This window comes from Pelodiscus sinensis, chromosome 4 (genome assembly GCF_049634645.1).
Source record: "Pelodiscus sinensis isolate JC-2024 chromosome 4, ASM4963464v1, whole genome shotgun sequence".
Taxonomy (NCBI): domain Eukaryota; kingdom Metazoa; phylum Chordata; order Testudines; family Trionychidae; genus Pelodiscus; species Pelodiscus sinensis.
The window spans coordinates 65,132,421-65,159,518 of record NC_134714.1 but is presented as its reverse complement, the minus strand read 5'-3'; the positions used below and the strand labels follow the sequence as shown (position 1 = coordinate 65,159,518).

The following is a 27,098-nucleotide window of genomic DNA, read 5'->3' as shown; positions in this document are numbered from 1 at the left end:
GAGTACCAGTCCCCACTTCACAGTAACACAAAAACCAATAAAAATAAAACATCAATGGAGAACTAACTGTTCCAACCTCTTTATGGTTCATTTCATGCAGCAACACCACCTTGTATTGCAATCCCATCACATCTCACAAGCTTAACAAGGCTAGGTCACTTCTGTACAGAGAGGCAAGAACTCCAAGGAACACCAACATGCACCAGAGAGTGGTGTTGGTGATTCAGTGGATGGCACTTTTCCTTTGAGTCAGAAAAGAACCAATGTCCCACAATGGCATGAGGGAGCACTGTGCTATTAATGGTGCTGTCGTTTGTAGGAGACACAAAACAGAGGCTTGACCTTTCATTGTCATTAGTGATTCAAAGGCACTTTTTGCAAATGGTAAGGAGATTTATCAGGCCAAGTTTAAATCTGGTAATTAATTTTTGTCTACCCAACAGCATTTTCAAATATTTCCACTACTCATCCTTAACTGCAGAATGTTGCTAGATACGGCAAATAGTTACCACAGTTCACCTCAAACAAGGCTTATACAGTGGTGGAAGATGTGTTCCCTCTAATCTGTATGACATTTTTAAAGCTTGTAGCATTCTATGGGACACACTGAGTTGAAAGATAACATAAATGCAAGACATTATTCCAGACGAATTATTTAATCTATTTCTTTCTGGACTGGAAGTCTCAAATTCAGTTTTATATTATGGACTGAGAAAAATCAATCTTAACCTTTCAATGAGAATTAAAAGAGTTTGCTGCAAAACAGTGCCAAGTATAATGGAGGAGGCACTCCTCTGCCTCATATAACCAGTTGGAATAATCTACAAAAGACTCCACAAGCTTGATAGAGTTACATGGGTATCTGAGCTTTCTGTAACAAAACTGTGCTAATAAAAAAAATCCTTAACTATCTTATGGTCATTTGTAAACACAGGTCTACAGTGCAACAAGCCTTGTACCACTAACCAAGCCATCATAACTACTGCCATTTTAATTTTAGAGCAACAGTAGATTTTAATCAGACATTTAACCAATTTTGCTTCCCACTCTATTTGGACACATTGCCAAGCAAATCAGGGGACTGAATAAAAACATTAGAAAATAATTTTATTAATAAACTGTAATAATACATTACCTTAAGTGTTAAAAATTACAAATACACTACTTTGGTACATCCTTTAAAGGTACCAAACCTGGGGTTAAATGAGTCTCAGACTGCCTTATGAAAGTTCTAGACATATCACCTTCTCAAGGCATCTCATGGTTTCATCAATATCTACGTTATTTTTCAGAAACTTATAGGGAGCAGGCACTCCAGTTAAGCTCAAATATCAAATCTTACCTTCTGATTTTTCAGTGTCTTTCTCCATCCCACAAACTTCTTTTTTAAGGTTCTGGTGCTCAGGATCATGCTTCTGGAAGGGGAAGAGAAAATAAATGGGACCAATGGAGGCAAAGAAAACATTTAAATGTGATATCACGTTTTCTTCAACAGTAAAATAGGTTTTAAAATAAACTAATTCACCAACTTAGTGTCCAGGGCTTACTCAAGTAAAGATACATATCCACTAGCTCTCCCAAAAATACAGCTCCAATCTCAGAATTGCTCTATGAATGAACAGATATTTAAAGCACTACACATAATTCTGTATTTGGATGGAGGAAGGTTCCAGGTAAGACAAGTAAGATGAGTGTGTGGATACATTTTTCAAAAGCATTTGAGTGATTTAGGAGCCTAAGTTCCATCTTCAAAAGTGACTTAGGAGCTTATAAAAATATTGCCTTACATTTTAATACATGAAATGGTTTATAAAAAAGTTTGTGGACAAAAGGTCTCACCTTTTCTGTACAATTCTCTGAATTACAGATGTATAGGTCCTTCTGCTGCTTTTTCCCCTCCTTTTTGCGTTCATATGCTCGGATTCTGGCACAAGTCATCATCCTCTCAAAGTACAAGTAAACGGGATCCTTGTCTTCCTCCCGAATCTGAAACCCAAACAGAACAACTTCATTCAAGATATATATCACAGCCGTGAAAAAGCCACACATTCTAGTATCACTTATCTCAGCAGTGCTTCAATAAACAGTAAAAATAGCAAGTGTACTCTTACTTTCAAAGGCGGCTTCCATCCTAGCATTATACCTTCATCTACATTTTACTTCTGAATTAGGCTCTTTTTTAGTAAAAAAAAAAAAAAAAAAATCTAGGTACAAAGACAACTATTCTGATTAACCTGGTAGATGATAAACAAGAGATTCTGCTTTGAGGCAACCTGTTGAATTCTGGTCACATCTCTAGCTACTTCCTACCAGTGTCCCTGTGGAAGGTTTTACTTTTCACATTGTCATGGGTTAAAACAAAAAGATTTTTCAATACTGTGAAGCCAAAATTTCTTCATGGTCTAAAACAAAAAACCCATTAGCTCTGAAATATATTTCCTCACTTGCCTTGCAAGTCATTAATTGATAACCTATGCTGAGTAGCTCAATTATTTAAGGAAATGCATGTTATATATTTTGAAATTAGTGGGCATTCTTGTGATTTTATACAAAAGATTGCTAGAAATTTAGAATCTCTTTTGTCCGTACTTGTTCTGTGCAACATCTTAATAAAAGGCAAACGAATTTTAAAAAAAAATCCCACCTCATCAAAATTCTGTTGACAAAAGTATATAATTATGGACTTACATCTCTATCAATTTACTTTAGATACTGATTTGTCCAGCTTTTTAGGTGAAGGCTGGTTTGTTTTCTAAACACAAAAGGAGGTATAGAGCACCTTCCTTTCTTTGCTTACCACTGGGTTGGGTTTGGGAGTATACACTCGCCCTGGTTTGACTCCATTGGAAGATTTATTTTTACTGGAAGGCAAGACCTCTGGGGTTGGCAGCACCAAAGGTTTCACAGGTTCAATGACAGATGGTGTTGGGATGTAAATTGGTTCTGGATCAATCTCTCCTTCTACTTTTATCCACAATGGGCAGTTCCTAACAGGCTGCTCTGGCTCTGTTTCACAGATAGCTGAACAAAGAAAAAAAAGGGAAAAAAGTGCAAAGTTTCAAAAAGTTCAATGAATGGAAGCCAATATTTTAAGTTTCTTATGTTGACTTGGCCAACATAGTTAATTTAATTTTTGTTTTTAAACATATACGTATAATTTAACTATTTTAGTTAAAAACCATTTAAACAAAAACAAACTTGATTTTAAAAAAATTTGAATGTTTAACTAAATTCAAAAATGCATATACTTGTTTTGTTAAAATATTATGTTTATTGTAGAAGAAAAATATCCAGAATACATAAAGTTGTTGTTTTAATTAAATAAAAAAATTTAAATGTCTGTCTGGTGAGGTTCTCCTAATACAGCATGACAAGAAAATCCTCCAAATATTAAATGATTAGCCTGTTAAATTGGAGATAGTTTACTAAAGATCAATGAAGCAGATATTTATGAAGTCACTAGGAGGTAAACTAAATAACCAAACAATCATTCATTCCGATATAGCTGTAAAACTAATCTGAAAAGCTTTCAAAATAAATCATTCTTAAAAATTTATATTGTGTACCTTCTAAAAATGAAACCTACATCTGTCTTTCAGTTATGAAACATATGTATTAAGGTTATACCACCAGCAAGAATGCACTTTTATATAGAAAACCATGATTAAATCAAGCCTTCCTGATCAATTATTTAAATCGTGATTTATATCAATTTGATTTAAATTAAGGCCGCCCTGTTGCTTTGAGTGACCACTCTGACCTTAATATAATACTCACTGTATTCCACTTTCTTTCTCCTCCTCCTATCTTTCTGTTTCAACTCTTCTTCCTCCCCATCATCCTCTTCTTCCAATTCATCCTCTTCCTGCTGCTCTTCCCCTGGCGGTCCATAGAATACAAGGCTTCCACGCACAGCTTTCTTCAGAATTTTCTTATGTTTGGATCCTCCCTTTACTACTAACACCTTTCTTTTCAGGCAGGTGCAGCCAAACATACAGTCAGGCCTGCGACAATGGGTAGGCTGACGCTTTTCCAGGGCTAAACTAGCACAGACACAACCCAAACGGCAGAAATCATTGTTGCAAGGTGGTGCTCGCCGTCTGATTATTTTGTGTACAGGTTTAATTTTAAGAGAAGCCTAAAGTTTAAAAAAAATATATACACATTTGAATTTCTGAGCTAAAACACACATGTAAACAGGATCTGCGTTCAAAATTAATGACACCACACAATTTACAGTTTACATTGAATGACAGGACATAGAACGGTGTCTTCAAGGGGGTGGTCCCCTCCCATCTCACCCTGATTGACGTGTCTGATTCTGCCACTGAGCAAGCTGACGTCAGGAGAAGATCAACTGTAAGGAAGCTGCCCTGGCTATTGCTACAATAGAAATATTTTTTTTTAATTTGCAGCGTGAGTCCAAGACAAGAAGTTTATGGTGCGGATGAGGGTGAGTACTGCTACTGCCTATATACTTTTGAAGAATCGCTGTTCTTCTGAAGTGGCAAACCTTTTCTTTACAATACATGTGAGTGAATTTAGTCAAAAGCTTATCGATATTGTCTAGACTCTAGAGAGCAATACATCTAACTGGTAAGAAAATACGACCCCTTACAAGCATATTTTTATTAACATCGTTATCCTTCCTTTAAATCTTAGCTACAACTAAGCACTGGAGTGCAGAAGTATTAGGTATGATAGAGATGGGAGTCAATTACAGTAGCTTACCTGAGCAGTGAGCAGAGTTGCCAGAGAGATGTCTGCTCGCTCTTCCGTGATGTACGTCCGAGGTTTCCCATCCCACAATGCACAGTCCTCTAAGTCCATCAACTTCACCTGAGACTTAGACAAACCTGGTGGGCGAGTAGCTTGTTGTTGCTGGTGTGCCTGACGCAGACTGATCTGCTTTGGCAACATGTTTTCATCTAGAGCTGGCACCACAAAATTATCCACCTGATTACCCTCGTTGCTACTTGTCAGAGACTTAGTGACCTTTTCCCCTGTGACTGAAAAGCTGTGTTTCTGCTTTAAAACAACAGGTGAAGGCAGTATGGGTTTGTAGGATGATTTTACTCGGCTCTTTGAAGTTGTCTGTTTATTCTGAGTTTTCATCTTCCTAGAGGCAGAAGACATAGAAAGAGGCTTGAAAGTATAAGAGGTGGATGGAGCGATGATGGATTGCTTCTTTAGAACACTGTCTAGTGTTCGTACATAGCTAGTGCTCTTGGTTGGAAGCTGATAAACCACAGGAGAAGTGGAAGTGCTAGAAGAGAATCCCATGCTTGTTTCCATCAGCTTTCCTTCATTTTCCAAGTATTCATCCAGCTTGTCACTGCAGAAAGCAGATCGATTCTTCAAAGAGCCCTCTGAACTACTACCTGAATAAATATAGAATCCAAATACACAGGAAATAATAACTCCAGAGAAAGTACACTGCCAGTTCTCCTAATAAGTAGAGTCAATGGAGAATAGTCACATTTCTTTAACTTTCCAAAGCTTCTATACATTTGGGTACCAAATGGGTGATCATAGCCCAACATGCATGCCAAATATGCCAGTTAGTTCTACAATGTACCGAGCAGCCACTGGATTCTTTGATACGGATGGGTAGTTCATGGAAGTTATGGGTTGCAGTGTACCATCTCGCTCGGAATCAGAAACTATGAAGACTACACAGAACACTACAAATTGGGATATGCAGTCTCTTCAAACTACAACTTTGCATCCAAAGGTGGTTGTAATTAGTGCTGTAAAAATGGGTTTAAAAATGTAACCGTGTAACCACTAAAAATCATAGCGGTTACATGCACTGCAGGGTCTGCAGTATAAAGCTTAAATAAACTTTATTCTGCACTGCCTTCAGCGAAGCGTCCCTGGGAGCAGAGCTAGGGCCGCTGCTGGCCCCGTTCCCGGGAAGGAGGCTTTGCTGCTGCAGAGAAGCCACCTTCCCGGGAGCAAGACCAATAGGGACTGCTGCTGGCCCTACTCCGGTGGAGTCAGCTTCACCGTGGGCTCTGCAGCAAGCACCCTGGGACAGAGCTGGAAGCCCCTGCTGGCCCTGCTCCAGGAAGCCAGCATATTATCTTCAGGGAAAGAAGGTGCTGGCTGGACCTGTCGCAGACAGGAACTGCTCTGGCCTCTACCCATTAACTGGAACCAGTAAGCTTCACCCATTATGGGTGAGGCTTACCAGTTAAGGTTTTACATCCCTAGTTGTAATCTCTCTACAATTTGAGTGTGGCCCTCTGGCTCCTGGCAAGTTGTCAGAAGCAGTCTCCTGCTCGGTCCCTTCCAGTTCTAGGAGATTGGTATATCTCCAATATTTAATAATAATAAAAAAAAAAGTTGGGTTTCCTCAAAGTATGAATTATCTGTTAATTATAATTTTAAAAACATATACCAAAATTGAAGATTCTTCCCCCAAAGGGCAGTCTAAAATAGTACTGATGATAACGGTGGGCACACTTCTCCAAACAAAGGTTGCTTATACAGAATCCAAAATGGATCAATAACAACAGGCTTATTTCAATTAGCTTTTGTCTCTTCTCCCCAGTCATTTGTATAAAATAAAAACCACACTTTTACCCTGTTTTAAAGTAGAATAAACCTCATAATGGGAAAATAAAAGCTCTCTCTTCCCATGAAACCCATTTAGACTTTTGAAATATGTACCAGTGAAATAAGAGTAACAAGGAAATTCTTTATTAATGATCTTTTCTGCTCCAAAACTTCCGCTAAATATTAAAATAAAGCAGTAAATAAAGTGATAGGATCTGTTGCAAGAACAAAGAAAGGAACATTTATCACATGAGAAACACACTTTTTTCTATTTCTTACCTTCATTTCTAGAAGCACCATGAAACTTTCCTCTCCAACCCTTGATCTTGGTGAAATCATTCGTCTTTCCTGTCCTGGAAACAAAGGGAAACCCAGCATCTGGAAAGAAAACAAGCTGGCCTCAGTAAACCAACCAGTTGTAAAAATAACTATACACAAATGACTAATGATCCACTACACATGGGACACAACCACTCCTAACTAAGCCCCCTAATAATATGGAAGTCTAACTGACTATGTCTACAGCACCTTAAAGCAAAGTAACAGAAAAAAGGCTTTGAATGGACATTTGTCGCCTCTATTTCAGCAGTGACGTCTATATGAGGTATCACCAGTACCGTACATGTAAATGACTCCATACACACATGCAAACTGGAAATTTTCTTTGAGCTCATGACTAAACAGATAATCTATATGCATCCATTTGGAAAAACCCAGTTTTACACAGACATGTGTGTTCATGCACTACGTAGGTGTACAGTTGCATGCCATTACTGAAAATCAGGGCCTAACGGTCACACAGAAGATCACTCGGTCAAGAAATACATAGTAATTTAACAGCAAGTTTTTTATATATGGCTTTTCTGTAAAGATTCCTCATTAAAACAAACAAACAAACGAACAAACCAAAAAAAACCCCTATGCATTACCAGCTTTCAATTTTATTTAAAACTTCTATTCCACATACACAACTAACTCCAACCACTCCAATCCTCAACAATAATATTGAAAGAACAAATGTATTTTGAAAGCATTGTTTACCTACCCAAACAACCAGGATTAACTCTTGGGTAGTTCCACAAAGAGTAGTTGTTTGAGTAGGAGAGCGGGAGCTGCACACCCAAATATTTCAGGTCAATGCTCATTGTTGGGTCCACAGAATTCAACTTCAATCCCACTGCAAGAAGCAAATACCAGTAAAAATCACACACAGCCATGCCAACTGTTAACAAAAAGCAGCAGCAAATCTTAAGAAAATAAATGTATAAGTTTATCCTTAGTAATAAAAAATTATGTTAGAGTCTGAATTTATTCTGGGTTTTAACAGACTTGAAAATAGAAAGAAAATGGAATAGGGGTTTCAGTTTCCCACCAGACTTCAAGCAATTTAGACACTACAGTTTCCAAGATCATACCAACCTATTAAGATCTGCTTGAGATGAGATAAAAAGCAGAAATCACTTCAATCTCTCTGTCCTGAGTAGAAAGTAAATATCCCATTGCACGTGTTGAAATAAAAGAAATCAACTTCTGTTCCCCTGGGCAACAGTCTTTATCTCCAAAAAAAAAAAAAAACCCAAACAAAAAAAAAAAAAACCAAAACCAACAACAACAACAAAAAACACAACAACAGGTGGTACTATACAAAAGTGGGATGCAGAATTGTTTACTTATCTTAAAACTGTTATGTACTGTTGGTGCCCACCACTGAATAGTTGTGCAAACAGTTGTACTGAGTGAAGTGAATCCTGAATATGCATTTTACATTAATCTACATACACACCCTAATGTATTTTTAGAAGTCCTATAAAATAGAATTAATTATGATTAAGGCTATTGTGTTTACACATTCAGTCGCTGCACAATCCAGTGATAGAATGTTCATTCTTTTTTTAAAGTATTAAGAGATACTGTGAGGATAAAAAGACACATTTTATAAAAATCAACTATTTCTTAGCAGCTGACCAGAAAAACAAAAGTGAAAGTAACAACTGCATGGAATAATTCAACACAGCAAGATACTAGGCACAAAGAAATTTCTAGACTCTTATCCCCTTCCATTTCCCCACATGCTTGCAATATTTGAAATAAAAAAAATGGTAACTGTAAAAAAACGGTTACTCACCTTTTATAATCGTTGATTTTCTCCATGTTTTGTTCATGACCATTTCAATCAGGTGCGTGTGCGCGCATATACACAGAAGCCAGATTTCTGCGTAGCAGAAACCATTGGATCAGCCTACGCATACCCTGGAGTGGTGCTGATATAGCACTCAATATATAACTTCACTAACCCGTCAACCCCTCAGTTCCTCCTTGCCAGTAGTCCAAAAGAGGTGTAGGAGGGCGGATATTGGAATGGACATGAACAACCCATCTCAAAGATCAACAACTACAAAAGGTGAGTAACCATTTTTTCTTTGAGTACATGTTCATGTGCATTCCAGTCCTAAGTTTTAGGACATGGTTACTCAACTTTGGAAGCCCTGGGGACCACAGTGATGATCATAGCACATGCCAAAGGCTGCAACATAAGTGTGGTTGCAAATACATGCAAATATATATGCAAGTAACTTCTTTAACACTGACAGGCATGAATACAAAGATTAAGGCAAGATTACACAACACGCAGGCCCCATTTAAGTCAATTCTGCTGACATTAATAAAATGCAAAATTTACCCAATTTTGATGCATATGACAGCACTTTTAATGAGAAATGACAGTCCAAGAATTTAACTACTAAAACCCATATCAACAGAAGACCATTATATATTGACTACTTTTTTGTTTTGGCTTCATAATTTTAACAAAAATCAAACAAAACTGCCAATACAGTACTGGAATTTACTGGATATAAGTACAATGTGAAGATTGTGTCTGCAAACTTTTCACCAACTGTTTCACATCAGGCTTGTATTCCGTTGTAGCAGCACAGAGACAGTCGATCAGAAGTCTGTCAGTAAGAGAGGTGTGCAGTTTTGCCTTGATTCCCATGGAGGAGAATGAACTTTCACGGACATATGTAGACTCAAAGCAAGTTAGCACTTTTCTGGCACATTTCAGTAATGTCTTCCTGTACAAAGGCCATCCAAAATGTTTCAGTGTCCTCTTCCTTATCCTAGCTTTTAGAATACTATTGTTTTGCAGTTCTATCATTTCTTTTTCAACGCCAAATCTCACTGCTGAAGGTGAGACTGCCTTTACTTGAACTGAAAAGGGAGTCCATTGCTCCGTGTGGGATGGAGGCCGGGCTGCCTGGCTGCAGCGCCAGACATGGCCAGTGTGAGCCAATCAACACCTCAGGCTCTGCCCACAAGGCTAAGCAGACAGCACTTCCCACAATGCCCCGCTCCTGGCACCTCCTCCTGGAGACTAAAAACACCGACACCCTGTACTTGTCTGTTCCAGCAGGCCCGTCTGCTTGTGTCTTTAAATGTTCACCTCACCTGGGAGATGCGTCACCATTGCAGAAAGTGTTCCCAGTGGAGGCCATGTTCAAAGGATCCCACCTGCGGGCCACATGCTGAGCCCCGCGTAAACCCAAACCACACTGCAGATTGCAAACAAATGGGTCGCAGGTCACATGTGGCCCACAGGCCATGTGTTGAATAGCCCTGCTTTAGGAGGTAGGGTCTGAGCCACAAGCTGATTGGAATACTTCCCTTCTGAAGACCATGTCATGTCTGACTTGCTGGGTGATTGCGTAATGTGCTGTGAACATGTGGATGGAGGACCATATCACTGCTCTATATATCTCATGAGCTGGGATGTGAGTGAGAAATGCTGTGGTGTGTTTGCCAGTGCAGGAACCTGTGCAAGGCTGTAGCATTTGCAAATGCAGGAGACTATCCACAAAGAAATCCACTGAGATGACACAAGCTGGCCTTTCAACCTATCTGCAACAGCTACAAATAACTGAGCTGATTTTCTTAATGGTCTAGTCTTAATGTAAAAGGCCAATGTCCTGCACACTTCAATGGTGTGGAGTGTCTGTTTTTAACCACCAGAATACAATTTAGGATAAAACACTAAAATAAATATGTCCCAATTGATATGGAACTGAGAAACCACCATAAGAAGGAACACAGGGTAAGGTCTTAACTGCACCTTGTTCTTAAAGAACATTATGTAGGGGGCTCTGAGGTTAGGATCCTCAGTTCTGAAACTCCTGGCTGAGGTTATAGCCATTAGGAAAGCTACCTTTTTAGAGACATAAAGAACATATGGCTAGCTGTTCAAATGGAGAATCTGTCTGTCTTGATAGGACAAGGCTGAGGTCCCACGGAGGGATGAGTTGGCACATGGAGTAACAAGTTGGCACACCAACAGACATGATCTATCTCTACCTTTTAGGAACCAATTAACCACGGGATCAGAGAATACTATGCAACTTTGTATCCCAGGATGGAATGCCAGTATGGCAACCAAGTGGGCCCTTATAGATGAAGCCAAAAGACCTTGCTACTTCAGCTAAAGGAGGCAGACCAGGGCAAGTGGGACCGGTGCTAGCATAGGAGATGAACGGAGTTGCAATGCCCAAATGGAGAACTTCTTTTATAAATACATTAAAAGCAAGAGGAAGACCAAGGACAGGGTAGGCCCACTGCTCAGTAAGGAGCGTGAAAAAGTAACAGGAAACTTGGAAATGGCAGAGATGTTTAATGACTTGTTTCGGTCTTCACTGAGAAGTCTGAAGGAATGCCTAACACAGTGAATGCTAGTGGGAAGGGGGTAGGTTTAGAAGACAAAATAAAAAAAGAACAAGTTAAAAATCACCTAGAAAAGTTAGATGCCTGCAAATCACCAGGGCCTGATGAAACGCATCCTAGAATACAGCCGTTCCCCAACTTAGCAAACAAGTTACATTCCGAATAGCTGGTCGTAACTCAATTTGTTCCTAAGTCGGAAATATCCCATATGAAGCACTCGAAGTGTAACCAAGCACCAACAACACAGCAAACAGCAACAAAAAATAGAAACACACGAAAAAAACAACACTACTGCAGCAACAGCAAACTTTATTTAACAAACATGAACAGGAAATACAAAACATAATGCAGTAATTTAAATACAGTAATGTGAACTGAATTAATTGGATAAGGGAGAAGGGATAAGGGATGTCATATACCTAGACTTTAGTAAGGCATTTGATACGGACTCGCATGAGATTCTTATTGATAAACTAGGCAAATATAACTTAGATAGGGCCACGATAAGGTGGGTGCATAATTGGCTGGATAACCGTAGTCAGAGAGTTGTTGTTAACGGTTCTAAATCCTGCTGGAAAGGGATAACAAGTGGAGTTCCGCAAGGGTCTGTTTTGGGACCCGTACTGTTCAATATCTTCATCAATGATGTAGATATTGGGATAGAGAGTACGCTTATTAAGTTTGCAGATGATACCAAACTGGGTGGGGTTGCGACTTCTTTGGAGGATAGGGACATAATTCAAACTGATCTGGACAAATTGGAGAAATGGTCAGAGGTAAACAGGATGAGGTTTAATAAAGAGAAATGCAAAGTGCTCCACTTAGGAAGGAACAATCAGTTCCATACATACAAGATGGGAAGCGACTGTCTAGGAAGGAGTACAGCGGAAAGCGATCTAGGGGTTATAGTGGACCACAAGCTGAATACGAGTCAGCAGTGTGATGCTGTGGCAAAAAAAGCAAGCATGATTCTGGGATGCATTAACAGGTGTGTTGTGAGCAAGACACGAGAAGTCATTCTTCCGCTCTACTGTGCGCTGGTTAGGCCTCAGTTGGAGTAGTGTGTCCAGTTCTGGGCACCACATTTCAAGAAAAATGTGGAGAAATTGAATGATTAAAGGTCTAGAGAACATGACCTATGAAGGAAGGCTGAAAGAATTCGGTTTGTTTAGTTTAGAAAAGAGAAGATTGAGGGGGGGATATGATAGCAGTTTTCAGGGTGTCATGAGGAGGAGGGAGAAAACTTGTTCATCTTGGCCTCTGAGGACAGAACAAGAAGCAATGGGCTTAAACTACAGCAAGGGAGGTTTAGGTTGGACATTAGGAAAAAATTGCCCAGGGAGGTTGTGGAATCTCCATCTCTGGAGATATTTAAGAGTAGGTTAGATAAATGTCTATCAGGGATGGTCTAGTCAGTTCTCGGTCCTGCCATGAGGGCAGGGAACTGGACTCGATGACCTTTCGAGGTCCCTTCCAGTCCTAGTATTCTATGATTCTTCCTCTTGGCCAAGTGTTAAGTGGCTCCTGTGGAGAGCTTCCTGCTACCCTGAAGGACTTGCCGAACCTGGTTTGAGCAGAGAAGCACCCTGGGATTCAGCCACAGTTTTCTAGGCTGTGAGATGCAAGGACTCAAGGTTCGGATATTGGAGATACCTGAACCGTCTGACACAAGACTAAGGCTAACAGAAAGTGTGATACGCACTTCTACTGACATGTCCAGGAAGAAAGTGTACCAGTCCTGACAAGGCTGGGCTACTGCTATTAGCATGACCTATGCTCGACCCCTCTTGATTCTGAGGAGTAATTAATGAACTAATGTACTCAGTGGGAAGGCATAGAGGAGATGATTTCCCTACGGCAGGAGGAAAGCATCGTCACAGGATCCTGGATTGTGGCTCTGGTATGAACATCAGGTGACACTTCCCACTGTGGTGTGTGGCAAAACAAGTCCAGTTGGGGCATGCCTCACCTCCGGGAGAATAAGTTGGCTACGTATAGGCAAAGAGACTACTCACGTCCATGAAAAGACCTGCTGAGATGGCCCATCAGCTTGTTCTAGGACCCAGGAATGCAAGATGCTAGCTCGTGGACTGAACATCCCACACAAAAGTCACATAGAAAAAGGGCTTGTCTCTGCACAGACAAGAGGAGTGTGCACTCGTCTGTTGATACAGAACATCATCGTTGTGTTGTCCATCACCACTGATACACAGTGTCCTGCTATGTATGCGTGAAAGGTCTGATATGTAAGGTGTATTGCCTGTAGCTCTCTGACACTGATATGTAGAGCTGTTGACCTGAGACTGAAGACCCTGGGACCTGAGATCCTCTAAGTGTGCCCCCAAACCCAAGTTGGACACGTCCATCTCTAGTAACCAGGATGGCTGAGGGAGTAGGAAGAGGTCTCCAGAGAGGGTATTGATGGGGTCTACCCACCATCATAGGGAATCTAGCACTGAACCTGGCAGGGTAACAATGATGTCTAGGCTGCAGTAGGATGGTTGGAATACTGACTCTAGCGACATCTGAAGGGGCCTGAGTGTGGCACACAGCCCACAAAAGTTACAAGCAGCCATTTGCCCAGTAAGTTTCAGATAGTTCCTTGCTGTGATGGTAGGAAACTGTATGAGACTCGGGATGAGGTCGATCAGTGACTAAAATCTGTATTCTGGTAGATCTGAGAGTCGAAGATCACCCCCTATAAATTCTATCCTCTGAACTGGGTACTGTGCATCATTTACGAGGAGGCCCAAGATGTTGAAAATAGTTCTGATCATTTAAACCTTTGTCTGCACCTGGAATCTGGGGCAGCTTTTTATAAGCCAATCATCTAGGTACGAGAACTAGATGTAGAGAACTGCTACAACTGCCAAGCATTTCATGAAGCCCTGAGGGCCTGAAGATAAGCCAGAAGGCAGAACTGTGAATTGGTAGGGCATCATTCACTAGGAACTTGAGGTATTTCCTATGAGGTGGTGTGATGGCTATGTGGAAATATGCATGCCTTATTTTGAGGGAGACATACCCATCTGCTGAATCCAGGGATGGGATAAGGGAGACAAGACAGACCGTGCAGAACTTGACTTTCTTTATGAATGTGCTGAGTTCTCGCACATTAAGAATGGGCCTGAAACTACCCTTGGCCTTCGATATGAGGAAATACCAAAAATAAACTCCCCTCTACTGCCCCCTGGGGTAGGAACATAAAGACTTGCTTGTGAGAAAGGTCCCTGAAAAAGGACAGGGATGGGGGATGGAAGGACAGAAAGGAGGAGAATTAGATGGAGTATCCCTCTCTACCATGCTGAGCACCACGCAAATTAGAAAGGAGAAAGTCAGGAGACAAAGGTAAGCCTGTTTGGATCCAGAGGAAGATTTGGTACGTCATCTTTGAGCGCTCCGAGGAAGATTTGGGCTGGACAGAGATCTGGTCAGGGGCCCAGTCTTGCCTTTTCCTGCTGCTGCAATCTTCTCCAATAAAAGGAGTCCTGGAGGCTCAAGGATTGGAAGGACCAAGATGGGGGCTGAGGTTTGAAATGCCTATATTATGGTGCCAGCATAAGAATGCCTGGGGACTTCAAAGCGGCCCTGGAGTCTTTCAAATTATAGTCTCTCCTGTCTATTTTTTCTGAAAACAACATCAGCCCTTGAACAGCAGGTCTTGCAAAGTTAGTTGGACCTCAGAAGTAGAGCCCCATGTGGCATCTGCCAAAAATGCGTTACGAATATCCACATCCATATTCACGGATGCAGATGCCCACAGATATAAAAAGTGGATATCCATGAATTTGCAGATAGGCCGGACATCAGTAGCATCTTCTCATAACCACTTCTATGGCTATGGTGCGAGCTGCCGCATCAGCTCTGTCAAAAGTTGCTTGTAAAGAAGCCTTTGTGATCAGTTTGCCCTCCTCCATTAGGCAGATGAACTCTTATCAAGAGCCTTGTGGTAAAATTCTGTGAACTTTGACAATGCCGAGGAGGGGCTATGAGCATAGCGGCTGATGAGGGCCTGATGGCTAGAAATTCTAAGTTGTAGGTCTCCCATAGAGTACATCTTCCTCCCAAATAGAGCAATCTTTTGGCCCCACTACTTTTGGGAGAAGACCCCTGGAACTCTTGGAACTCCCACTGGTTTGCATCCTCCACTACTAAAAAAAATCAGAGGGTGGGTGGGAATACAAGTATTCATATCCCTTAGAGGAGACAAAGCAGCGCCACTCATTCCGCCTTGTTGCACATGACAGAGGCAGGGGTTTGTAAGAGGAACCTCGCAGTGTCCATAATTGTTTTAATAATAAGGGCAATGTAGGATGGTCCCAAGGAGGTGAGGATATCCAATACAGGATCTAAATCCTCAGCAATCTCCTCTGCCTGGATGCCCAGGGTTTGGGCTACCCTGTGCAGGAGCTGCTGCAATGATCTTGTAGCCCAATAGGGCTTGCAGAGGGGCTCTTCCCCCTCCAGGTTAGGAGGCGGCCACTCCGCCTCAGTCCACTGAGTTCCCGTAGCCTTACTCTCAGGCCTGTGTTCATACCAGAGCAACAGTTAGTGGAACAATCACCCTCTTCAGGGCTGTCAACTCAGGCCTGAGCCTCAAGCCAATTCATACTTTGAGGAAACCCAACTTTTTTTTTTTTTTTTTTTTTTTTTAATAATGGAGATATACCAATCTCCTAGAACTGAAAGGGACCTAGCAGGAGACTGCTTCTGACAACTTGCCAGAGGGCCACACTCAAACTGTAGAGAGATTACCACTAGGGATGTAAAATCTTAACTGGCAAATATAGTGCCCATCTATAAAAAGGGAAATAAGAACAACCCAGGAAACTACAGACCAGTTAGTTTAACTTCTGTGCCAGAAAATCATCTGCAAACACCTGGAAGGTAGTAAGGTGACAGGGAACAGCCAGCATGGATTTGTAAAGAACAAATCATCTCAAACCAATCTGATAGCTTTCTTTGATAGGATAACGAGTCTTGTGGATAAGGGAGAAGCGGTGGGTGTGGTATACCTAGACTTTAGTTAGGCATTTGATACGGTCTCGCATGATATTCTTATCAATAAACTAGGCAAATACAACTTAGATGGGGCTACTATAAGGTGGGTGCATAACTGGCTGGATAACCATACTCAGAGAGTAGTTATTAACGGTTCTCAATCCTGCTTGAAAGGTATAACAAGTGGGGTTCCGCAGGGGTCTGTTTTGGGACCGGCTCTGTTCAATATCTTCATCAACGATTTACATATTGGCATAGAAAGTACGCTTATTAAATCTGCAGATGATACCAAGCTGGGAGGGTTGCAACTGCTTTGGAGGATAGGGTCATAATTCAAACTGATCTGGACAAATTGGAGAAATGAGAAGGGAGGAGAATTAGATGGAGTATCCCTCTCTACCGTGCTGAGCACCACGCAAATTAGAAAGGAGAAAGTCAGGAGACAAAGGTAAGCCTGTTTGGATCCAGAGGAAGATTTGGTACGTCATCTTTGAGCGCTCCGAGGAAGATTTGGGCTGGACAGAGATCTGCTCAGGGGCTCAGTCTCGTCTTTTCCTGCTGCTGCAGTCTTCTCCAATGAAAGAAGTCCTGGAGGCTCAAGGATTGGAAAGACCAAGATGGGGGCTGAGGTTTGAAATGCCTATATTGTGGTGCCAGCATAAGAATGCCTGGGGACTTCAAAGCGGCCCTGGAGTCTTTCAAATTATAGTCTCTCCTGTCCATTTTTTCTGAAAACAACATCAGCTCTTGAACAGCAGGTCTTGCAAAGTTAGTTGGACCTCAGAAGTAGAACCCCGTGTGGCATCTGCAAAAAAATGCGTTACGAATATCCACATCCATATTCACGGATGCAGATGCCCACAGATATAAAAAGGTGGATATCCATGAATTTGCAGATAGGCCGGACACCAAGAGCCAGTAGCATCTTCTTATAACCGCTTCTGTGGCTATGGTGCGAGCTGCCACATCAGCTCTGTCAAAAGTTGCTTGTAAAGAAGCCTTTGTGATCAGTTTGCCCTCCTCCATTAGGCAGATGAACTCTTATCAAGAGACTTGTGGTAAAATTCTGTGAACTTTGGCAATGCCGAGCAGGGGCTATGAGCATAGCAGCTGATGAGAGTCTGCTGGTTAGAAAGAGGAAGTTACTCACTTCGTGCAGTAACAATGGTTCTTCGAGGTGTGTCCCCGTGGGTTCTCCACGTGTGGTGTCGGGCTGGTCCCGGCGCCGCAAATCGGAGCATGCCAGAGCTGTGTGTGGGGCCGGACCGCACGTGCGCAAGCCGGTTTCGCACCTTTCATCTGCCGCGCGCGGTCCGGTGCCCGCCTGTTCGTCTCACCGCCTATCTGCAAGACAGACAGACAAGATTCCGAAGCAGGGAGGAGGGTGGGTCGTGGAGCACCCACGGGGACACACCTCGAAGAACCATCGTTATTGCACGAAGTGAATAACTTCCTCTTCTTCTTCGGGTAGTCCCCGTGGGTGCTCCACGTATGGTGACTCCGAAGCAGTAATCTCAGTTAGACGTGGGCTTCGGAATCGGGATTCTGAACACTAGGCAGCACTGCCAAGGCTACTGCTGAGTCAGAGGAAAAGTACTGAACAATTGCATAATGCTTTGAAAAGGTGCAAGTTGAAGACCAAGTCGCCGCCCGGCAGATGTCCCGCAGAGGGACTCCTTTCACGAAAGCTGCAGACGCAGCAACTGCTCATGTCGAGTGGGCCCTAGGCTGCGACGTGAGCGGCTTCTTACAAATAGTATAGCAAGTCATAATACAAGAGACAACCAGTTTAGAAATACGCTGGGCCGATAAGGACTCGCCCGTAGAAGGCCCTGATGTTGAAACGAAGAGGCGATCCGTCTTACGCAGAGTATGGGTTCTACCTATATAGAATGCTAAGGCTCTACGAACATCGAGGGTATGCAGGAAAGCGTCACGCTGAGAGGTATGAGGTTTTGGATAGAAACATGGCAAAACGATTGGCTCATTTATATGAAAATCTGTGCAGACTTTAGGTAGAAAGGCTGGATGAGACCTCAGTATCACTGATTCCGCGTTAAGGACTGTATAGGGAGGTGTTGACATCAATGCAGTTAATTCGCTCACCCTACGTGCCGATGTTATGGCAAGAAGAAAGAGTACCTTCATTGTAAGCATCGACATGGGTACTGTGGCCAACAGTTCAAACGGTGGTCGAGTTAGGACATCAAGCACCAAGTCAAGACTCCATGCAGGTGGCGGAGGCCTACGTGGTGGGTTAAGGTTAGCCAATCCTTTGAGAAATCTGGTCATCATGGGATGGGAGAAAAATCGACTTGCCTTCAACGGGGTAGTGAAAGGCAGCTATCGCAGCCACATGAACTTTAAGCGATGAGATGTAGAGTCCAGTCAACTGTAGCTGGAGGACATAGTCCAGTAAAACATGTAGTGGTGAAACAAGGGGGTCTAGAAGCTTAGGAGCACACCAGCACACGAATCTAGACCACTTGGACAGGTTAAGTTTTCCTGGTGGTATCCTTCCTGCTGTGTAAGAGAACACGCTTCACCTGGTCCGAACAAAGATTCTCGGATGCGCTAAACCATGTATCATCCACGCAGTCAGGTGCAGAGTATCCAGCTTCGGATGAAGAAGGGAGCCTTTATGTTGTGTGAGCAAGTCCGGTAGGTAAGGCAATCGGCGTGGTGCTCGTACGGAGAGCTGCAGAAGAGTTGAGTACCATGGCTGTCTGGGCCACGCTGGGGCTATGAGTATCACTCGTGCCCTGTCCATCACGATCTTCTCGAGTACTCTGGGAATGAGTACAACAGGGGGGAATGCATACAAAAGTGATGTGCCCCAATGAAGGAGAAATGCATCTCCCAGAGAGTGATTGCCCACGCCTGCTCTGGAACAGTAAGTCCTGCATTTCGCATTTGCACGTGTGGCGAACAGATCTATCACCGGAAAGCACCACCAATGGAAGAGAGGTAAGAGGACATCCGTGCGGATCACCCACTCGTGGTCTTGAGGGAAATGTCTGCTCAGCACATCCGCAGTGGTATTGTTTGCACCTGGTAAGTATGACGTGACTATAAAAATGTTGTTTCGAATGCATCAGTTCCAGAGGCAGATCGCTTCTGCACAAAGTGAACGGGATCGGGCACCCCCTTGTCTGTTCACATAATACAGCGCCACTACATTGTCTGTGAGAATTCTGGCGACAGTGCCTCTTATGTGTAACTTGAAGTGTTTGCAGGAACGAAACACCGCTCGGAGCTCGAGAAGGTTGATATGGAGCATCATCTCTGTCGTGGACCAGCGGCCCTGAACTGTTTTTGCGCCCATATGGGCACCCCAGCCGATGAGAGAGGCGTCTGTGGTTATCTCCGCTGACGGCTGCGGTGCGTGGAAAGGGACTCCTGACAGCATGTTGCTGTGATCGGTCCACCATAAGAGGGAGTCTTTGACGTGTGCTGGTAGCACCACGGTCTTGCGGATACTGTGCCTGGTAGGAATGTATACCGTGCTTAGCCAATGCTGTAGACACCTGAGGTGTAGGCTTGCGTGGCGCACTGTGATTGTAGTTGACACCATATGACCCAGAAGCTGGAGGCACACACATACCGGGAGTGTTGGAGCTTGCTAGACTGTTTGTATCAGGTCGTGTGTAAGTTCAAAACGCTCGACTGGCAGATGAACTCTCTCTGACTGGGAGTCGAGACGCGCTCCTATGAAGTTTAGAATTTGTGTTGGTTGCGGATGTGATTTTTGAATGTTCACAATAAGGCCGAGGGAGTCGAACAAATCCCGAGTTGCGACTACCATGTGATGTGCCTCTGACTGGGTGTGTCCCTTGATAAGGCAGTCGTCGAGGTAGGGGAAAATGGAGACTCCTGTTCTGCGTAGATGGGCAGCCATTACCGCCAGCGTTTTGGAGAACACCCTTGGGGCTGAGATGAGGCCAAAAAGCAGTACCCTGTACTGAAAATGGTCGTCACCCACTACAAACCTCAGAAAACATCTGTGCGCTATGTGTATTGTCACATGGAAATATGCGTCTTGCAAATCTAGGACTGTGAACCAGTCTCCTTTGTTTAGTGCTGGCATGAGCTTGGCCAGCCTGGTCATTTTGAAGCGCTGCTTTCGGATGAAACGATTTAGACCTCTCAGATCGAGGATGGGTCTCCACCCCCCTGATTTCTTGGGAACTAGGAAATACCTGGAGTAAAACCCTTTTCCCCAGAATTCGGCAGGTACTCGCTCTATGGCTCCAATCTCGAGCAGGTGAAAAACTTCTTCTCGAAGAGCGGCCCCGTGAGATGGGTCCCTGAGAAGGGAGGGGGTGGGAGGGATAGTAAGGGGGGACTGAGGCAAATGGGATCATTACGCCTGATATGACATGACCTCTAGTACCCATCGGTCTGAGGTAATGCTGGCCCATTGATGAAGAAATGGCCTCAGGCGGTGGTGGAATAAGGTGGTGGCAGGCTTTAGTGTGTTGATCACTGCAGATGTGTTCGAGTCCCCCGCACAGGAGTCAAACCTGCTGCTTCTGAGGAGGCCGAGCTGAAGAGCGATTCTGCTGCTGACGTTTGCGTTGATGGCGCTGTCTAAATCTAGGTTGGTCAGATCCACGCTGCTGTTGCTGCTTATAGGAGAAGTAATCGTATCTCCTTTGAAAGGGGTAGTATCGCCTGCATTTGAAAGGTGGTGTGTACATCCCTAGAGACCGAAGGGTAGTACGAGAGTCCTTGCCAGAATGGAGAACCTCATTGGTAGTGGAGGCAAACAGCTTGACGGTCAAAGGGTAAATCTTCCACTTTGGACTACAACTCCTTAGGGGCACCCGCCAACAATAACCAGGAAGCTCTTCGCATCGCAATACCTGTTGCCATCGCTCGAGTGGCTGTCGGCAATGTCCGCAGCGATCTGAAGCGATGTTCTACATGCAGTGAACCCTTCTTGGACAACTGCTTTAAGGAGACCTCTTATTGTCAGGGAGATGTTGCATAAGTTCCAGGAGCTTGGAGTAATTGTCAAAGTTATGATTTGACAAAAGGGCAGCATAATTGGCCACCCGCAGGAGCAGGGTTGAGGAGGAGTAAACTTTTTGGCCGAAATAGTCCAATTTCTTTGTATCCCTATCCGGTAGGGAATTTTTAAATTGGGGCATCTTACTCTTATGGCGAACCACATCCACTATCAGGGAATTTGGCTGCGGGTGATTAAAAAGAAAATCCAAGCCTTTGGTTGGAACAAAATACTTTTTATCCACTTTCTTATTGGTGGGCGGTATTGATGTTGGCATCTGCCAGATGTCCTGTGCTACCTCCATGATAGCATCATCTATCGGGAGGGCAATCTTTCGTTATTGTTTCAGATGTAAATTCTTGAATAACTTATGCTGTTTAACCTGGGACTCAGTAAGTTGTACCTCCTGGGATTGCGCGACGCATTTAAAGAGGTCTTGGAATTCTTTAAGATCGTCCAGAGGTGACGTTTCGCCCAGAGACACCGGTTCATCCCTTGAAGGCACAGATGAGCGAGCATTAGGAGACATGTCTGGGTCAGTTTCTGAGAGTTGCCCTTCCTCTAAGTCCGGAGAACGAGAAGGTATCGTAGGTTGTAGCGGGGAATGTTTGAGAATCTCTGAATGTAGAGTGTGGGCTAATTGACTGACAGGAACATGGAGACCAGCGATGAGATCGAGAGTGACTGTGATGAGATGATTCAATATAGTAAAGTCTATGATGGTGCGTATAACGTCGGTCAGACCTTGCAGGTGACGAACGTCTAGAAGACCTAGCACTGCAATAACTGACATAATAGGTGCTTCGTGGTGAATGAATCGGTGAGCGTGAGAGTCTTGTAGGACGAGATCTAGAGCATCCCTGGTGTGAGCAGCTACGCTCTCTATAGTAATGGTGACAAGATGAAAGACTTCGCTCATGATATTCCCTCTGATCCCTTGTATGGCGTGTAGAAGCACAAGGGTGAGGAGATGGTTCCCAAGAAAAACCCGGGGAGGTATGCAGAGAGATTTCCTGGGTATTTGATTTTGATGCTGCTTTAGCAGAGGTTGCTGGAAGCTGTGCAGAGCCTGGAGACTGAAGGGTTAAAGGCTCAGAAGGAAGCATCTGGGCAGGAGTATGCCGGTGCTGAGGACAGCTCTGTGTGAGGAACAGTGATTACAGGCATCTCAGCACTCGGTGCGGACAGTTCCGGTGCCGCTGTAGCTGGCCCTTTAAGAAGCCCCGGTGCAGACTGTGCTGCCGAGATCGGGGAATGCCAGCCGGTTTCTTTGTAGTAGGAGCACGGGTTACCCTTGAGCCTGAGGTACCCAGCTTATCACCTGCGCTCACCCGTGGTTGCGGAGCAGCTGGCAGGGAATGAGCGGGGGAGGCTCTCTCCCTCTTAGGTGAAGGCAGAGCCTCAGAAGGAGCCCTCTGCTTTTCCGCCGTGGGGTCTGAGGCAGAGGATCCTGAAGCAGTGGAAGGCATGAGAGCCTTATTGAACAGGATCTCTTACAAACACCGCTCCCGCTCCTTGCGGGCTCTGGTCATCAGGCTGGCACAGTGGGTGCACTTTTGGGGGATATGTGCCTCCCCAAGGCAATGGACACAAGCCGAGTGCCCGTCTGACACCGGCATTGGCTCAGCGCATCTGGCACATTTTTTAAAGCCAGGGGAGCCCGGCATTTTTACACTCTGACAGGGCTGAGAGTTCGCACCTCCTAAGTGCCGCCGCTTTTTGTCTGTCAGTGGCTTTCTTTCCGCTTGCACTTCTTTTTTTTCTTTTTTTTTTTTAGTTAAAACAAACAATAACGGAGAGAAACAGTGAATGAGGAGAAATGTCTCTCCGCGGTTTGTTTGTTCGGGTTTTCTCTAGGTGTTTTTTTTTTTTTTTTAAACGCGGAGTCAATGGAGGTAAAAACAGTAGCTAACAAAAAACACTATTGCTACATTGAAGTAGAAGTGGTTCTTCTCGGTTTTCCGGTTTCTCTCTCTCTCTCTCCTCTTTTTTTTTTTTTTTTTAAAACAACGAGCTAAACGAGGAACAGTTTCTATTCTTTTTCAAATTCCCCCTCAGGTAACTGCCTGAAGGAGAAGGGGAACCTCTGTTTGAGGAGAAAGGGGGAGCTCCGTCTGCGACCCAAAGCAGATGAGAAGAACTGGCGGGCACCGAACCACGCACAGCAGATGAAAGGCGCGAAACTGGCTCGCACACGCGCGGTCTGGCGCCAAACAGCTCTGGAAAGCTCCAATTTGCGGCGCCGGGAATAGCCCGACACCACACGTGGAGCACCCACGGGGACTATCCGAAGAAGAATTCTAAGTTGTAGGTCTCCCATAGAGTACATCTTCCTCCCAAATAGAGCAATCTTTTGGCCCCTCTATTTTTGGGAGAAGACCCCTGGAACTCTTGAAACTCCCACTGGTTTGCATCCTCCACTACTAAAAAAAAATCAGAGGGTGGGTGGGAATACAAGTATTCATATCCCTTAGAGGAGAGAAAGTAGCGCCACCCATTCCTCCTTGTTGCACATGACAGAGGCAGGGGTTTGTAAGAGGAACCTCGCAGTGTCCATAATTGTTTTAATAATAAGGGCAATGTAGGATGGTCCCAAGGAGGTGAGGATATCCAATACAGGATCTACATCCTCAGCAATCTCCTCTGCCTGGATGCCCAGGGTTTGGGCTACCCTGTGCAGGAGCTGCTGCAATGATCTTGTAGCCCAACAGGGCTTGCAGAGGGGCTCTTCCCCTTCCAGGTTAGGAGGCGGCCACTCCGCCTCAGTCCACTGAGTTCCCGTAGCCTTACTCTCAGGCCTGTGTTCAGACCAGAGCAACAGTTAGTGGAACAATCACCCTCTTCAGGGCTGTCAAGTCAGTCCTGAGCCTCACGCCAATATTTGGACTGAGCCAACAGTCCAGGCTCTATGGGGACCTGACCCTGCGTCAGGGTGGGGTGGTGAACAGTCAGTGAAGTGGCACAGGCCCTGGTTCAGGGCAGGGCAGCAAACATACAGTTAGTCTACATAGTTGTTAGTTCACAGTCGAGTAAACAAGAAGACATCCGGCAAATGCAGGCAGTTGGCCTGAAGTGGCAGATAGGGGAGACTGCCACTCAGCAGTGGGTGGCGGGGGGATGCAGACATACCCACTCCACTGTGTCTAAACCTGACTGGTAGGTATGAAAAAGCCTTCTGAAAAACTGTGAGTGTTGCATGAGCCAAGACCAAGCAAAACAAATTAGGTGACTGGCAAGCTGAAAATGTTGCAAGGTGGATCTTAATAGTACTGAATCAAAGGCTAGTCTGTTTAAATAAAATAGGTAGCCAAAGATCATCAATACAGAGGACTGGGACCAGCTCCAGGCTATGCTGGGCTGCCTCTATAGAAAGGCTCTTCAATTGAGCTGAATAAGTCTTCCTGCTCTGTATCAGGATTTCCTGGACCTGTAGGAAGCAGATTTCTGTCTGTAATACTCAACAAGCCAACACTACACCATCAGCTGCAATGAGTTTGGGTCTACACGGAGTATTCAGCCATGGTGAGGAGAGATCAGATCTGGGCAATTTGTGAGCTGGCTATTTGTAAGAGGTCAGTCAATCAAAACCATCTCAGCTATGAACGCAGTACAAAGATAACTCTGTCTTATTTCATTGTGGGTGTTACCCCGGGACACAGAATCACTCACTGCGACACAGAATCACTCACTGCAGAAAGAAAGCATGCTGTAATGACCCCAGACTTGTGCCCTGTCTGGAACAAAATCATATGGCACTTGATGTTGGTGGCCAACAAGCCAATCATAGGCATCCCCTAATGGGCGGGGGGAAGGGGGGAAGATAGGAATACCAGCATTATGAACAACCTCCATAGCAATCACGCATGTGTGGTAAACAAATTCTCAGACAGGTTGCTGTTGACATCCAACAGATGAAAGATGAATGGTTTACCATGCTGGCATGACCACACTTAATAGCTTCCAGAGGAGAGACCAAGTGTGTGCTCCTTAGTTGTTCACATAGTGCATCACCTACATGTTATCTGCCAAGATCTGCACTGAGTAGTTTTGATGGGGAATTCCAAAAATGATGGTGCTAGGCTATTCTCAGAGGTGACAAATGACAGAACAAAAAGCAATGATCTCAAGTTGCAGTGGGGGAGATCTAGGTTGGATGTTAGGAAAAACTATTTAATTAGGAGGGTGGTGAAGTTAGGGATGTCAACATGCAGTTGACGTCACAATTAAGCAATAAATCTGGGCTTATGGATTAATCTTGTTGACTACATACACTCCCCGCTTGCAGCATGGGAGGAGTGGGAGAGGAAGCTGGTGCTTGTGAGGAGCTGGTGCCTGTGAGGAGTTTGGCTCCCCACAAACACCGGATCCGCCTTCCCCTCCCCAACCCAAGAGGCAGCAGCAAGGAGGGTGAGGGGGGGGGAGAGAGACTGGAACCAACATACATGGAGAGACAAAGGGTGCAATTTTGGGAGGGTGGGGGCAGCAGTCTTGCGCTCTGGGCACAGGTTGCTTTTCATCCCATTCCCAGACTATCAGAATGAAGGGAAAGTACCTGCATTCTGTGGATGCCTCTCACACCTGGCTGGTGAAGGGAGCTCATGCATTTTTTGGGTTCCTTCCACTAGCTCAGTTCTGTGATGACTGGTGGAATTACAAATTCCTTATTCGTCTGGTGTATTGTTGGAAAAGAGATTCAGCAGAGCCACAGCTGAAGGGATAACTGGTGAAGTCTGGCAAGCAGCCACACATGGGTGCTTGATCACATAAGGCCCTAGCAGTCACAGACACATACATAACATTGTAGTCAGGTAAAATTCAAAGCTAAGAAATAGCAGGCACATTGAGAGGAAGTTGTCCTTTGGAGAACGTATGCTCTTGCTTACCCAAGTTTATCAAGACTCTTATGAGCTCATGCTGTGATGAAATAAAATGATTTTTTATTGTTCACCATGAGGCCTAGCTGAGGGAATAAAGAGGACAGATTTCAGGCTTGCTGACATGTCCTGCTGGGATCTGCCCTCCATCAGCCAATCATCCAGGTAAGGGTATACATGAATGTGCTACCTTTTTAGGGATGAAAGAGTGTAACCATTAAAACTGTTTATATTATGGTTACTTGCCAACTCCTAGCCCTGCTCCCCAGGAGCATGGCCAGAAGCTGGTGTGCTGAAGCCAGCTGTTGTCTCGCACTGCAGACTCTGCAGTACAAAGCCCACAGCGCAGCTGGCTCCCTGGAAGCACACCGGCTCCCGGCCCTGCTCCTGAGGAGCGGGCTGCTACCCCATCCTGCTGGTTGGCAGTTGGCTCCCCAGAAGTGGGGGTCAGCATATCCAGGCTGCCAGCACATCCAGGCTTCCGGCAAGCCTGCAGCATGTAACTGTGCAACTGCTAAGATTTTTAACAGTTCCATATTTACATTATTAATCAATTTTTTTACATCCCTACTACCTTCTTAGATGAGCAGTCACTACCTTTTGAAACTTCATGAAAAATTTTGGTGCCATGAAGAGTTTAAATGGCAATACTTTCTACTTGTAAAGATTTGGCTCACCATGAATCTTAACTATGTATTGTCAGCTGGGTGGATAATTATATGGAAATGCATCCTGCACATAAAAGTCAAGAGCCACGAATCACTCATGGGTCAAAAGATGTGGGATCACAGAGGCAAGCATATCTTCTTGAAAATGAGGTGACTCGTGTACATATTCATCTCTTCAGTTCTAGGATAGGATGAAGACCCCCTTTCTTCCTCAGGATAAAGGCAGAGACCTGGAGTTAATGACCAGAATAATCAAAGAAGTACTCTAAGGGA

General features: G+C 44.2%; 1 protein-coding gene across 20 annotated transcripts in view; it reads right to left on the bottom strand.

Annotated features, from left to right (window-relative positions):
- LOC102450239 (MAX gene-associated protein-like) overlaps positions 1 to 27,098 on the bottom strand; it is a 212,947-nt gene that overhangs the window by 169,945 nt on the left and 15,904 nt on the right. For 18 of the 20 annotated variants that reach the window (XR_012903448.1, XR_012903447.1, XR_012903446.1 and 15 more), the window contains exons 6-12: positions 7,607 to 7,738; positions 6,841 to 6,939; positions 4,732 to 5,381; positions 3,778 to 4,138; positions 2,798 to 3,021; positions 1,840 to 1,986; positions 1,343 to 1,415 (exon numbers count right to left, since the gene is read on the bottom strand). Coding sequence is in view for 17 of the 20 variants with exons in the window: in XM_075927188.1 (XP_075783303.1) it covers positions 1,343 to 1,415; positions 1,840 to 1,986; positions 2,798 to 3,021; positions 3,778 to 4,138; positions 4,732 to 5,381; positions 6,841 to 6,939; positions 7,607 to 7,738 (1,686 nt within the window). In the remaining 3 variants the exon portion in view is untranslated. The other 2 variants (XM_075927186.1, XM_075927185.1) reach the window with 2 other exon arrangements.